This window comes from Aquarana catesbeiana, linkage group LG05 (genome assembly GCF_042186555.1).
Source record: "Aquarana catesbeiana isolate 2022-GZ linkage group LG05, ASM4218655v1, whole genome shotgun sequence".
Taxonomy (NCBI): domain Eukaryota; kingdom Metazoa; phylum Chordata; class Amphibia; order Anura; family Ranidae; genus Aquarana; species Aquarana catesbeiana.
The window spans coordinates 95,463,683-95,477,008 of NC_133328.1; the positions used below are offsets into that span (position 1 = coordinate 95,463,683).

General features: G+C 47.7%; 1 protein-coding gene across 10 annotated transcripts in view; it reads left to right on the forward strand.

Annotated features, from left to right (window-relative positions):
- The window catches only part of KMT2C (lysine methyltransferase 2C), a 454,559-nt gene that overhangs the window by 60,972 nt on the left and 380,261 nt on the right, over nt 1-13,326 (forward strand). The window contains exon 1 of one of the 10 annotated variants that reach the window (XM_073629971.1): nt 3,438-3,618. The exons of the other annotated variants lie outside the window; for them this stretch is intronic. Within the exon in view, the coding sequence (XP_073486072.1) occupies nt 3,569-3,618 (50 nt within the window). The 5' untranslated portion in view covers nt 3,438-3,568. Of the gene's footprint in view, nt 1-3,437; nt 3,619-13,326 lie in introns of those variants that run through there. 10 annotated transcript variants of the gene reach the window in all.

The window sequence follows — 13,326 nt, forward strand, 5'->3', positions numbered from 1 at the left end:
CACCTGCCAGTTCCAAACCAGTGCCACCTGCCAATGCCTACCAGTGCCACCTTCCAGTGCCAATCAGTGCCTGCCAGTGCCAGTGCCAACCTGTGCCTCCTCCAACCAGTGCCACCTGTCAGTGCCACTGTCAATCAGTGCCACCTGCCAGTGTCATCTTAGTGCCACCTGCCAACCAGTGCCACCTGCCAGTGCCAACCAGTGCCACCTGCCAGTGCCAACCAGTGCCACCAACCGGTGCCACCTGCCAGTGCCAACCGGTGCCACCTGCCAGTGCCAACCGGTGCCACCTGCCAGTGCCAACCGGTGCCACCTGCCAGTGCCAACCGGTGCCACCTGCCAGTGCCAACCGGTGCCACCTGCCAGTGCCAACCGGTGCCACCTGCCTGTTCCAAACCAGTGCCACCTGTACTGAGGACATCAAGTGTGTTGGTAGAGTGACAGGAGCAAGCAGGGAGGAGTGGGTGAGGTGTTGTTTTTTTTTTTTTTTTTTTAATCTGCCTAAAATATCGCCCACAAAAATCGGCTTCATATATCGGCCGCCCCAATTTCTAACTATCGGTATCAGCCAGAGAAAAACCCATATCGATCAACCTCTAGAATTTTCCCCTTGGCTCAGTGAATGAGGTGACACTTTTCTGACTCCCATAATCCAAACGTGCAAGCACATTTTTTTTCCCCTGGAACTTGATTGGGGTCTTTGCAAAGTGAAATTTCTTCACATTCGCTAAGCTCTTGGGTAAATTTCCTTAGTGAACAGTGTATATGCCTTTATTAAATCAAGACCAGTGCATTGATATATGCTGTACTTTGTCTTTTTCTTAACTTTTTTTTTTTTAATTCAATACTGCTAAAAGCGTAAAAGTTGAACAAACCTTTCTTTATGCAAACATTGTTATCCAGTGCAGACTGGTACGCATGCTTAGTTTCCTGTTGGGTCAAATTGTAGAGCCTTCTTTGTAACCTTCAGTGCAAGTACTTCTGATGACCACATACAAGTATTACCAGGTTAGGTAGCCTATATTCATGGACATAAGCCACCATGCCTTGTATGAGCATCACCCATAGACTGGTGTATTTTACCCGAGTCAGTCACTCCAGAACATGGATACATTGTATGTATTCTTCCTGTAGTGGATTGTGTAATGGATATTATTGTATTCAGTAGCCCTATGAATGATCTGTGGGCACACAGCTCACATGAAATGGGTAAAAAGCTTTACCTGTCAGACAATGTTTTCCTACCCCCCACCCATCTGTCTCAGTAATAGGAATATTCTGGTTTCTCTACCCCCAGGCTGATGAGATCTGCTCACTCTGCTCTCTCCCCCAGCCTGCCTGTTTGTACTCCCCTCCCAGCAGAGGCTGATGCCAGTCCCTTCCATTGAGACATCTATATTGTTTATATGTATGTGTGTGTATATATTTATTCAGTATGGTGGATCCCCCCCCCATAGAGCTGTATGGTGGATTCCCCCCCCCCCATAGAGCTGTATGGTGGATTCCCCCCCCCCCATAGAGCTGTATGGTGGATTCCCCCCCCCCCATAGAGCTGTATGGTGGATCCCCCCCCCCATAGAGCTGTATGGTGGATCCCCCCCCCCCATAGAGCTGTATGGTGGATCCCCCCCCCCCCCCATAGAGCTGTATGGTGGATCCCCCCCCCCCATAGAGCTGTATGGTGGATTCCCCCCCCCCCCCCATAGAGCTGTATGGTGGATTCCCCCCCCCCCCATAGAGCTGTATGGTGGATTCCCCCCCCCCCCCATAGAGCTGTATGGTGGATTCCCCCCCCCCCCATAGAGCTGTATGGTGGATTCCCCCCCCCCCATAGAGCTGTATGGTGGATTCCCCCCCCCCATAGAGCTGTATGGTGGATTTCCCCCCCCCCATAGAGCTGTATGGTGGATTCCCCCCCCCCATAGAGTTGTATGGTGGATTCCCCCCCCCATAGAGCTGTATGGTGGATTCCCCCCCCCCATAGAGCTGTATGGTGGATTCCCCCCCCCATAGAGCTGTATGGTGGATTCCCCCCCCCATAGAGCTGTATGGTGGATTCCCCCCCCCCATAGAGCTGTATGGTGGATTCCCCCCCCCCATAGAGCTGTATGGTGGATTCCCCCCCCCCATAGAGCTGTATGGTGGATTCCCCCCCCCCATAGAGCTGTATGGTGGATTCCCCCCCCCCATAGAGCTGTATGGTGGATTCCCCCCCCCATAGAGCTGTATGGTGGATTCCCCCCCCCCCATAGAGCTGTATGGTGGATCCCCCCCCCCCCATAGAGCTGTATGGTGGATCCCCCCATAGAGCTGTATGGTGGATTCCCCCCCCCCCATAGATCTGTATGGTGGATCCCCCCGTAGATCTGTATGGTGGATCCCCCCCCGTAGATCTGTATGGTGGATCCTCCCCATAGATCTGTATGGTGGATCCCCCCGTAGATCTGTATGGTGGATCCCCCCCGTAGATCTGTATGGTGGATCCCCCCCCGTATATCTGTATGGTGGATCCCCCCCCGTAGATCTGTATGGTGGATCCCCCCCCCGTAGATCTGTATGGTGGATCCCCCCCGTAGATCGGTGGATCCCCCCCGTAGATCGGTGGATCCCCCCCGTAGATCGGTGGATCCCCCCGTAGATCGGTGGATCCCCCCGTAGATCGGTGGATCCCCCCCGTAGATCGGTGGATCCCCCCCCCGTAGATCGGTGGATCCCCCCCCGTAGATCGGTGGATCCCCCCCCCCCGTAGATCGGTGGATCCCCCCCCCCGTAGATCGGTGGATCCCCCCCGTAGATCTGTATGGTGGATCCCCCCAATAGATCTGTACGGTGGATCTCTCCCCCCCTAGATCTGTACGGTGGATCTCTCCCCCCCTAGATCTGTACGGTGGATCTCTCCCCCCCTAGATCTGTACGGTGGATCTCTCCCCCCATAGATGTGTACGGTGGATCTCTCCCCCCCATAGATGTGTACGGTGGATCTCTCCCCCCCATAGATGTGTACGGTGGATCTCTCCCCCCCATAGATGTGTACGGTGGATCTCTCCCCCCCATAGATGTGTACGGTGGATCTCTCCCCCCCATAGATGTGTACGGTGGATCTCTCCCCCCCTAGATCTGTACGGTGGATCTCTCCCCCCCTAGATGTGTACGGTGGATCTCTCTCCCCCTAGATGTGTACGGTGGATCTCTCCCCCCATAGATTTATGTGGTGTCTCCAGTCACTGTGTGTAACTACGTTTAATAACAAAGAGAAGTCCCAGGCAGGTGATGATGCAGAGTGTGTAGTCTGGTCCCCTCCCCCCCCGGTCTTTGTGTGTAGCGGGGATCGGGTCGGAATCCCCTATGGGGGGTTTTGTGTGAGTTCTCCGTGAGCAGAGCGATCCAGTCCGGGATTTGGAGGTAGCTCTTGCCGGATCTACTTCCCTTTGCTGGGGGTGGGGCTGCGGTCCTGTTGCTCGGAGGGATCTGCTGGGTCTGCGAGTTGGCGACGGCGGAGGAGAGTGCGGGGGACGGCGGTGGCGGAGCGTTAGAAGTGTCCCAGGGCCCGGAGGATCGGCGGAAGTGGATGGTGGTGGAGCCGGAGCGGAGGTCATGTGACCAGAGCCTGGCACACAGGTGAGCGCTGCCACGTCCATGAAGTGTGTCACTCCGCGCCCAGCTGACACTGACAGCCAGAGGGAGAGGAGTGATGTCACCGGGGTTAGCTCCCTCCCTCCTATCCCCGTACACACGGCGCCGTCCCGCGCCTTAACCCCTCATCTCCCGGCCCCGATCATCACTTCTCTTCTCAATGATGGCTCCGGGACTTGTAGTACGGGGATCTCCCCTCCCCCCTCTGGGTCCAGCCAGAAAGTTACAGTGTGTGTAATCCCCCAACAGTCCACTGCACAGCACCGCTCACTGGATGGGGGGCGCTGTTCCCGGTCAGTGCTCGTCCTCTGATAGGATGACAACACTCACTATCTATATAGAGGAGCAGACATCCCCCCCCCTATATAATATAAGGAGGAGGAGGGATACGTGTGTTGTGTAGAGGTGAAGGGGATCAACACACCGGAATCAACAGGTCCTCTTCTCAGACACATAGCAGATAAGCAAAGTATACTGCTATGTCTGATCACACTGATCCCTCAGTAGTGTAGTCCATTCCATCCACACTGATCCCTCAGTAGTGTAGTCCACTCCATCCACACTGATCCCTCAGTAGTGTAGTCCATTCCATCCACACTGATCCCTCAGTAGTGTAGTCCATTCCATCCACACTGATCCCTCAGTAGTGTAGTCCATTCCATCCACACTGATCCCTCAGTAGTGTAGTCCATTCCATCCACACTGAGCCCTCAGTAGTGTAGTCCATTCCATCCACACTGAGCCCTCAGTAGTGTAGTCCATTCCATCCACACTGATCCCTCAGTAGTGTAGTCCATTCCATCCACACTGATCCCTCAGTAGTGTAGTCCATTCCATCCACACTGATCCCTCAGTAGTGTAGTCCATTCCATCCACACTGATCCCTCAGTAGTGTAGTCCATTCCATCCACACTGATCCCTCAGTAGTGTAGTCCATTCCATCCACACTGATCCCTCAGTAGTGTAGTCCATTCCATCCACACTGAGCCCTCAGTAGTGTAGTCCATTCCATCCACACTGAGCCCTCAGTAGTGTAGTCCACTCCATCCACACTGATCCCTCAGTAGTGTAGTCCATTCCATCCACACTGAGCCCTCAGTAGTGTAGTCCATTCCATCTACACTGATCCCTCAGTAGTGTAGTCCATTCCATCCACACTGAGCCCTCAGTAGTGTAGTCCATTCCATCTACACTGATCCCTCAGTAGTGTAGTCCATTCCATCCACACTGAGCCCTCAGTAGTGTAGTCCATTCCATCTACACTGATCCCTCAGTAGTGTAGTCCACTCCATCCACACTGATCCCTCAGTAGTGTAGTCCATTCCATCTACACTGATTCCTCAGTAGTGTAGTCCATTCCATCCACACTGAGCCCTCAGTAGTGTAGTCCATTCCATCTACACTGATCCCTCAGTAGTGTAGTCCATTCCATCCACACTGAGCCCTCAGTAGTGTAGTCCACTCCATCCACACTGATCCCTCAGTAGTGTAGTCCATTCCATCCACACTGAGCCCTCAGTAGTGTAGTCCACTCCATCCACACTGATCCCTCAGTAGTGTAGTCCATTCCATCCACACTGATCCCTCAGTAGTGTAGTCCACTCCATCCACACTGAGCCCTCAGTAGTGTAGTCCATTCCATCCACACTGATCCCTCAGTAGTGTAGTCCACTCCATCCACACTGATCCCTCAGTAGTGTAGTCCACTCCATCCACACTGATCCCTCAGTAGTGTAGTCCACTCCATCCACACTGATCCTACAGTAGTGGGATGGCTGGACACATTTCAGCTCATCACTTAGTTCCTTTTTTTTTTTTCACCTAACGATTTGAAGTGTCCAAAGTGACACTGTATTCATGTCCCTGTACAGCGAATTGTTGCGTTGCTGTCATGTACAATCCCATCCTGTGCGCTGCAATAAAACCACTGCATGTCTGTGTTTAATCACAGCTCAGTGCAGCACAGCTCCAGACTGTGTTGCAGTGTAAATAGGACACATAGAAAACATTTGGTTTCCGTGTGTCCTAACGGTGGCAGGACTTCTCCTTTAAATCCAGCCCCACACTTCCAGATTTTCTTGCCCAGGCGATTACGCTGCCTGCGGCCTCCTGAGGTACAATTGTCAACACATCCCAGGAAGTTTTGGGGCATTGCACAGTAGTGCATAACCAGGGGGTGGATATATGGGGTCAAACTGGACTGGGTAAAATCTCTTCGTTCACTTGGCTCCTAGCTGCTGCTATATTTTGTTACTTCCCTTCCCAGAAGAGTGTCCTCCGTATCCTGCAGCATGGCCTGGTTTTGTGCTGTACTCTTTGTTGATGGGCTACCAGCTGAGACTAGTGATGGGTGCTTATCACAGATTTTGTCAGCTCCCAGGTACCAGAAATAGTGCCAAGCTCTAAAGTGTGAAGACTCATTGCCATGAGTGCAGCCTGATCGATCTCCATCTGCAGCCTCAGAGGAGACAGGGAGGGGAGGGCAGGTAGAGCGCCAACAGACTACATACAGGAGAATCTTTAATACAAAGTCCCGCCTCCTGTGATAGACAGAACAGTTGTCCAATGGCAGCCCAGGAGACGGGACTTCCCATTACAGACGCCGCTGAGTAAACAGGAGATTCTCCTGTATGTAATCTGATGTCACTCGTCCTGCCCCCTATGAGGCAGCGCCCATAAATACAGTATATAATACCTTTGGTGGCCCTGGGGCCACCAAAGATATATATATCTCCAAATCACCGGGGGGGAGGGCGTATTAAACCGGAACGTGGGCCGCGTTTGGCCCATGGGCCGGACTTTGGACATGCTTGTTATAGGAGCAGAAACAAAATGCTAATAACAGCTTCTACGAGCTTTAAAAAAACAGTAGCGTGCATGGAGCCTCAATGTACATTTGGGGTATTAACTTAGCTGGATGGTGTTAAATGTAGCAGTTGTACCCCAGATAATATGCATTTGATTTATAAGATAAACACAAAAAAAAAAAAAAAATTGCAGACCCTCAATGTATATGACAACAGACGGGGTTAATCATGTCAAACTTTAGTAAATAAGTCTCATTTGAATAAGCTGGCAGCGGATTGCTACAATGCAGGTAACGCTTCATGTCCAATTGTTTTTAGATTGGAAAGTTCATCTGCATTTTCCTAGTGAAGATTTAGTAGTGATGAGTTCAGGTTTTATGTCTTCTATGCCATCTGCACTCTATCACACTTTATTGCATCCTACTAACTGACTGTCTCGATTTTTATTTTTTTTTTTTCTGCCTCAAATAGAAAATGATCGGGAGGTTTGGGTTTGTTCATTATTCTGCTCTTTCCCTTTGTGTATCAGCAGCTGTAATTAGGAGTGTGCAGTTGGGTTTATTTCTGTGAATAATGTAGCTTTTTTGTTGGTAAATACAAAAAAAACCTTGCTCCAATGTTTTTAGGAATGCTGAAATTTGCAACCGCCCACAGAGTAACTAAAGTTCCACCATGTGACTTGGCCTAAAGGCAAGATCTGCATTTTGATCTCACCTGACATTCTGCCTGATTTACAGAATGAAGGAGGACTGGATGTCTGACAGCCTTGCAGCTGGACAGGGCTGTTTTAGTCATCAGCTCACCTTAGGGCAAAATCCTTGGTGGGTTTAGTTTGTCTCGCCACCCACCTTTAGTCCCCATTTACCTTTGTATAATGCTTTAATACATGTGTGAAGGCCGTTTAAGGCACCAAGTCCCAAAAATTGAACATGTTAGAAATTTTTGTCGTAACACACAATAGTGCGTTTGTAGCACATATACGTTGCCCTTGTTTGCTGATGTGCTATTCAAAATAACTGATACCGTGCTGTTATAACAGTGTACATTACTGTACATGTTGGCTGTACAATATACGTTACTGCACATGTAATGTATGTTGCTGTGTGTTGTGATAACTCACACACAATCTCTGGTGTTTTCTACCCAATAATTAAACACTCTGGACCCTTTGTTTCTATTCCACTTATAGGAGAACCCCTTGTAATGGCTGATGAAGATGTTTAGTAGTGCGTACTCTCCACCACAGTCCCTACGATTGCCAGAAACCTTGTTCTAGTGTGCATTGCTACAGGCAGCTGGTTTTTATCAATAAAAAGTTTTATTTAATTTTAGGGTCTTTTATTTATCCCACATATGTACCATTTTGGATGTAAAGATCAATTTTTCAAAGTTGATCACACTTGTTTTTGCTAGCTTTTTTCTAGCCTTAGGGACAACACAGCAGCAGAAGGCTGAGGTTCTTTACTTGTTATCTGTGTCTCTTTTGGAGATTTTCCTTGTCTTTTTCCCCAAAGCTTGACATTGTCACTCTGAGGTGGATATCTTCCCAAAGGGACCACAGTGTGCAGAAAAGGACTGACTGAGTCTTTGCAGCACCTGGGCACAGATCTGTGTTGATAGTTCCATCATGCAATTTCTGTACAGCTAAGAGTACATTCACATAGGCGTTAAAAATGGCGTGGACAGATGTACACAGCAATGTAGATTTGAATCTGTGGTTCTCATCCTACCTATGCAACAGCACCTTAAGCATTACTTATAATTCTACTTCCTCCTCTCCTCTTTCTTTCTCTGTCAGGGTCCCCCAAGGTTCTTTTCTTGGACCTCTCCTATTCGCCATCTACACCTCCTCCCTGGGTCAGCTGATGGCCTCCCATCCCATGACTTCTGATACCATCTCTACGCTGACGACACACAAATTTTATCTCTTTACCCCTCAGCTCTCTCCTTCAGTCTTCTCACGTATCTCTAATTTACTAACAGACATACCGGCCTGGATGTCACACCACTTCTTTAAACGCAATCTATGCAAAATTGAGCTCATAATTTTTCCGCCCCCTGCCATGATCTCTCTGTCAAGATTGATGGCACAACTATCGGCCCATCCCCGCAGTTTAAGGTTGTAGATGTAATACGCCCCTTTCTAACCAACGACAACACAAAGCTTCTAGTTCACTCCCTGGTCATCTCTCACCTTGACTACTGCAACTCCCTTCTCATTGGCTTACCTTTACATAGGCTATTACCCCTTCAACCCATCATGAATACTGCTGCCAGACTCATCCACCCTACAAACAGTTCAATGTCTGCTACCCACCCCTCTCTGCCAATCCCTCTATTGGCTTCCGCTCACCCAACAAATAAATTCACAATACTAACAATAACTTACAAATCCACCCACACAACTTGTCCCCAGCTACATCACTAACCTAGTCTCAAAATACCAACCAAATTGTTCTTTGTTCCTCCCAAGACCTCCTGCTCTCTAGTTCCCTTGTCATCTCCTCCCAGGACTTTTGCTGAACCTCTCCCATCCTATGGAACTCCTGACCCTAATCTATCAGATTTATTTTTCTCTGTTTTCTTTTAGATGATCCCTGAAAAGCCTTCTCTTCACAGAAGCCTGTTCTGCCCACACCTAACAACTGTACTTTTATTTTCTCCATCAGCTCATTCCCCACAGTTATTAAATTTTGTACCATTCAACCCCCCCCCCCCCCCCTTTCTAGATTGTAAGCTCTAATGAGCAGGGCCCTCTGATTCCTCCTTTATTGAATTGTAACTGTACTGTCTTCCCTAATGTTCTAAGTGCTGTGCAAACTGTTGGCGCTATATAAATTCTGTATAATAAAAATAATGCAATACAGATCTATGGATCTAGTCAGACAGCTACACCTGGCAGTGTAATGTTGCGCTGCATTCACCAGCATTGATGTGCCTATTGGCTATTGTCGCTGTGTAGCCTGCATTGCTGATCACACATGCTTTTGATGTTGGTCCTGAATGAGCCTTTCATGGGGCGCCACACATGCAAAGAATAACCCTGGCTGATTGTGAATGACCGGAGGCCCAGGTCACTTTGTGCATGCGCCTCCACCTCTGCTGCATGATTCAGAGCTGGCATGCCAACATCAGGAATGCCTGATCAGTAGCACTGGCTACACATTGTTGTTGACATAGACTTGTCAACCTTGGGCAGTGACAGCACATAACCCATAATGGTGTATCACTAATGTCACATGCGTACAGCTTTTGAACGCAGGATTCTCCTTCTGCAAGCTTCCACTGGAAAGATACTGCTTTTAAAAAAAATTCAGTAATTGCATACAGTTGTCTGAATGAGCCCATAATGTAATGTCTGTGCACCTAGTTTCTATAAAGTTAGTCCTGGGTTACACAGGTGCGTTGCGGGAAAACCTGCAATTCAGTGCTGGTTCCCACATCGCACTTGAATTGCACACTGGTTCCCACTAACATCTGCAAACCGCTTGGGGTGTCAATGTAAAGTTAATGGCACCCGCAGATTGGTTCGTAGATCGCAGTGCCAACTGTGAAATGGTGCAGGAATCAGATCACGATTTCTGTGGGGACCAAAAAAGGTTTCTTTGGCAGAATTCGCACAGACATCGCATGTGTTCTGCACAGCAATGCGTTACGAATCACATGCGATGTCTTTGATCACACAAGTGTGATCCTAGCCTTAGGGATTCAAATAGACGCTAGCACTGCAGATTTTTTTCACTTCTGATTATACAGGAATTTTAAGGGTCGTTCCACTTTCTTAGGAAAACAAAAAAACAGCATGTGCAATTGCGAATCAAGTTTTATTGCAATTGCTGAGGGTATTCTGTACACAGATGGTGTACAGAATGCCCCCCAGATATGTCATTTCCTGCTTTGTGTGATTAATGTACTGATTTTCCCAGAAGTCTGCACTAAGTCAGATTTTGAGCATCCCCTGCAACACAAATGTCATTTTTGGTAAGGTACTCCCAAAGGGAAATCATGTCTAAAGGGATGCAGACCTTGCCACGTTCCTCAGAGCCCTGCAGGTGCAGCAGCTGATTGAATCTGTATGTGAATGGATTTATAATTATCATTCAGCCCATGAACGCAAACAAACTAACAGATATTTCTTCAGAATAACAAAAGGTAGGCATTTGCAACAAAGTTTGTTAAAATTCCTGCAATGTACATAGATCACCCAGCGGGGAATGTTTTTGTTTTTTTTTCTCAACAAAAATGGAGTTACTCTTTAACCTCTGCTCTATAATATCATGTATGATGGAATACATTTCAGACCTCCTTGGACCCAGATAAAGATAAAATGAATGGACTCATGTACAGCAATACCTTAGATTGCAAGTAACGCGGTTAATGAGTGTTTTGCAATACAAGCCATTATTTTTTAAAAGTCCTAACTCTGTTTGGGAGCGCTGTTAGGCTAAACGAGCAGGATTCAAGCCTCTGCGGTGTGCAGTACCGCATTTGGCCAGAGGTGCGGGGGCGCCGGTGACATTCGGAGCCGCTCGAGTGTCTCTGGCACCCCACCCCCACCTCTGTCCACATGCGGTACTGCATACCATAGAAATCACTGTGGAACGAACTATCTGAGTTTCCATTGACTTCTATAGGGAAACTCGCTTTGATATACGAGTGCTTTGGATTACAAGCATTCTTCTGGAACGAATTATGCTCGTAATCCAAGGTACCACTGTATATAATGTTCATTTGAATTCAGTAAGAAGTGTTTGAATACTTTTTCCAGGCTGAGAAAGCATGATTTGTACATGTAACACTGGATGTGGGCAAATACTTTGTGTCAGTTTTAGTGTTCCAAAGTTCATCTTGGTGGGGGAGGTCAGTGAACAGGGCCTGCAGTATACAAGGGCCGTGATTGTCTGAGCGTCCATGTTCATGCCTATGCTGGCAGGAAGATGAAACACAACCAGGCGCCTTTTTCCCCGGCTTATCTCAGGGAAAACAGTAGGGACTACCTGAGAATGCCCAGTATAGCTGATTGCCATTTCCTCTGAGGTTGTTTGGGTGAGATGCAACCCATAGGCTTAAAGATCATTTAAGGATCCTGGAAAATCTGTCTGCATTTGGTATTGATCATTTTATGTCTGTGGCTAACTTAGAGTTGAAATCCAGGTTGACTGATATATTGCAGTTGAAATAAATATGTGAGCTGTTTTACCTGTCAAAATGTGAAATTCTTTGCTCTTTTTCACACACCTCTGCTGCATTTATTTCCTGATACAGTGTTGCAGTTTCCAGGGTCACCTCTCCACCTCCAGGCTGCTCACTTCTGTTTTAGTGAGTAGGTGATCAAGGAGTCTGTGAAGACCCGTTTTACACTTCTGCATTGTGACAATGTGTACCGTAATGCCAGGTGCATTGCCACAACGCAGGGCAATGTGCATGCTGTGTGTGTAGTGAGTTGTGGTAACATTCATCGTGAATTGCACCCCAACACACTGTCAGTGTTGTACAACGTGTAGCAGCCACGGCGCACATACTACACATTGTGGTGTGCTGAGTTTTGAAAATGGATCATACAGACTTTCATCTGCTACGGTGCATTGGCAGCCCTTTGTGTCTCAAACCTATTACCCCTACTTGGCTATTGTGAGTGCTCCAAAAATAAATTAAATAATAAGTAAATAACACTACTATGAATCCACAAAAAAAGCTCAAAACAACCAATCTCACTGTTGGATTAATCAAATAAAGATACATGCACTCATTTACATTGATGAGTGACAAAAACACTTATCTTTACAAGGATAGTTCACCTTTCCAAAAAACCTGCCTATGCAGGTAAGGGTTATTTGTAGATTAAAACAAACTGTGCAGCTCTGATTAGAGATAAATAAATACCCTTGCCATAAGTGTAGGCCATTTATATACCTTATAAAGCCTGACTGGAATACTCCCAGGATGTTGCTAAGTGAGGCCTAGTCATCACTGCTCACCTAAACCACCACAGGAGTGAGCAAAGTCCTGGGAGTATTCCAGTCAGGTTTAATAAGGTATGTAAATGGCCTACACCTATAGAAGGGCTTTATTCAACTTTAGTCAGAGCTGCGTAGTTTGTTTTTATCTTTGTTTTTATCTTCAGGCGCTTATCTGCATAGGCAGTTTTGTGGTAAAGGTGAGCTATCCCTTTAAAGTGACAAAAATAATACAAATCATGCAAGTCCCTTTAATCGTGCCTTTTTCAAAGTGATGAAAAATACTATTTCTTTACTGCTTCACATGGGTCAATGGCACAAATGAGTCCCACCACCATCTATCATGTGCCCTCGCCTGAACTTATGGACCTATTAGTGTAAGCAGTAGGTCAAATGCTCCTTCCCCTTTAAGGGGTTTATTCCCAGGTCTTCTCTCTCCCTCCTGGGGATCTTTCCACTGGCTCTTGTGTAAATTGCCACCAATATGCAGCCTCTACTTGCTCCTCCGCTAAAAAAGTAGAAATAGCATAGCACTTCACTGTTATAGCACAAAATCTCTTTATTGAAAAGCTTATGTTCACTCACAAGATATGTGCATTCAGACAGCAGTGCACCATGTTAAACACTTGCCACAATATGTGAGTACCACGGCCCCTTAAAGTGATTGTAAAGGTTTGTTTTATTTATTATTTTTTGTAAGTCACAAACATGTTATACTTGCCTGCACAGAGTTTTGCACGGAGCAGCCCCGATCCTCATTTTCTGGGGGCCACCGGCGGTGCTCCTGGCCCCTCCTGTTCATTGGGTGCTCCCACGGAGAGCCGCATTCCATGGGGGCACCCGTGCGGACGTGCTCCTGAGTCCTGCGGCATCCATTGACACAGACAGCAGGCTTCGGCCCCGCCCCCAGCTTCCGTGTCACTGGATTT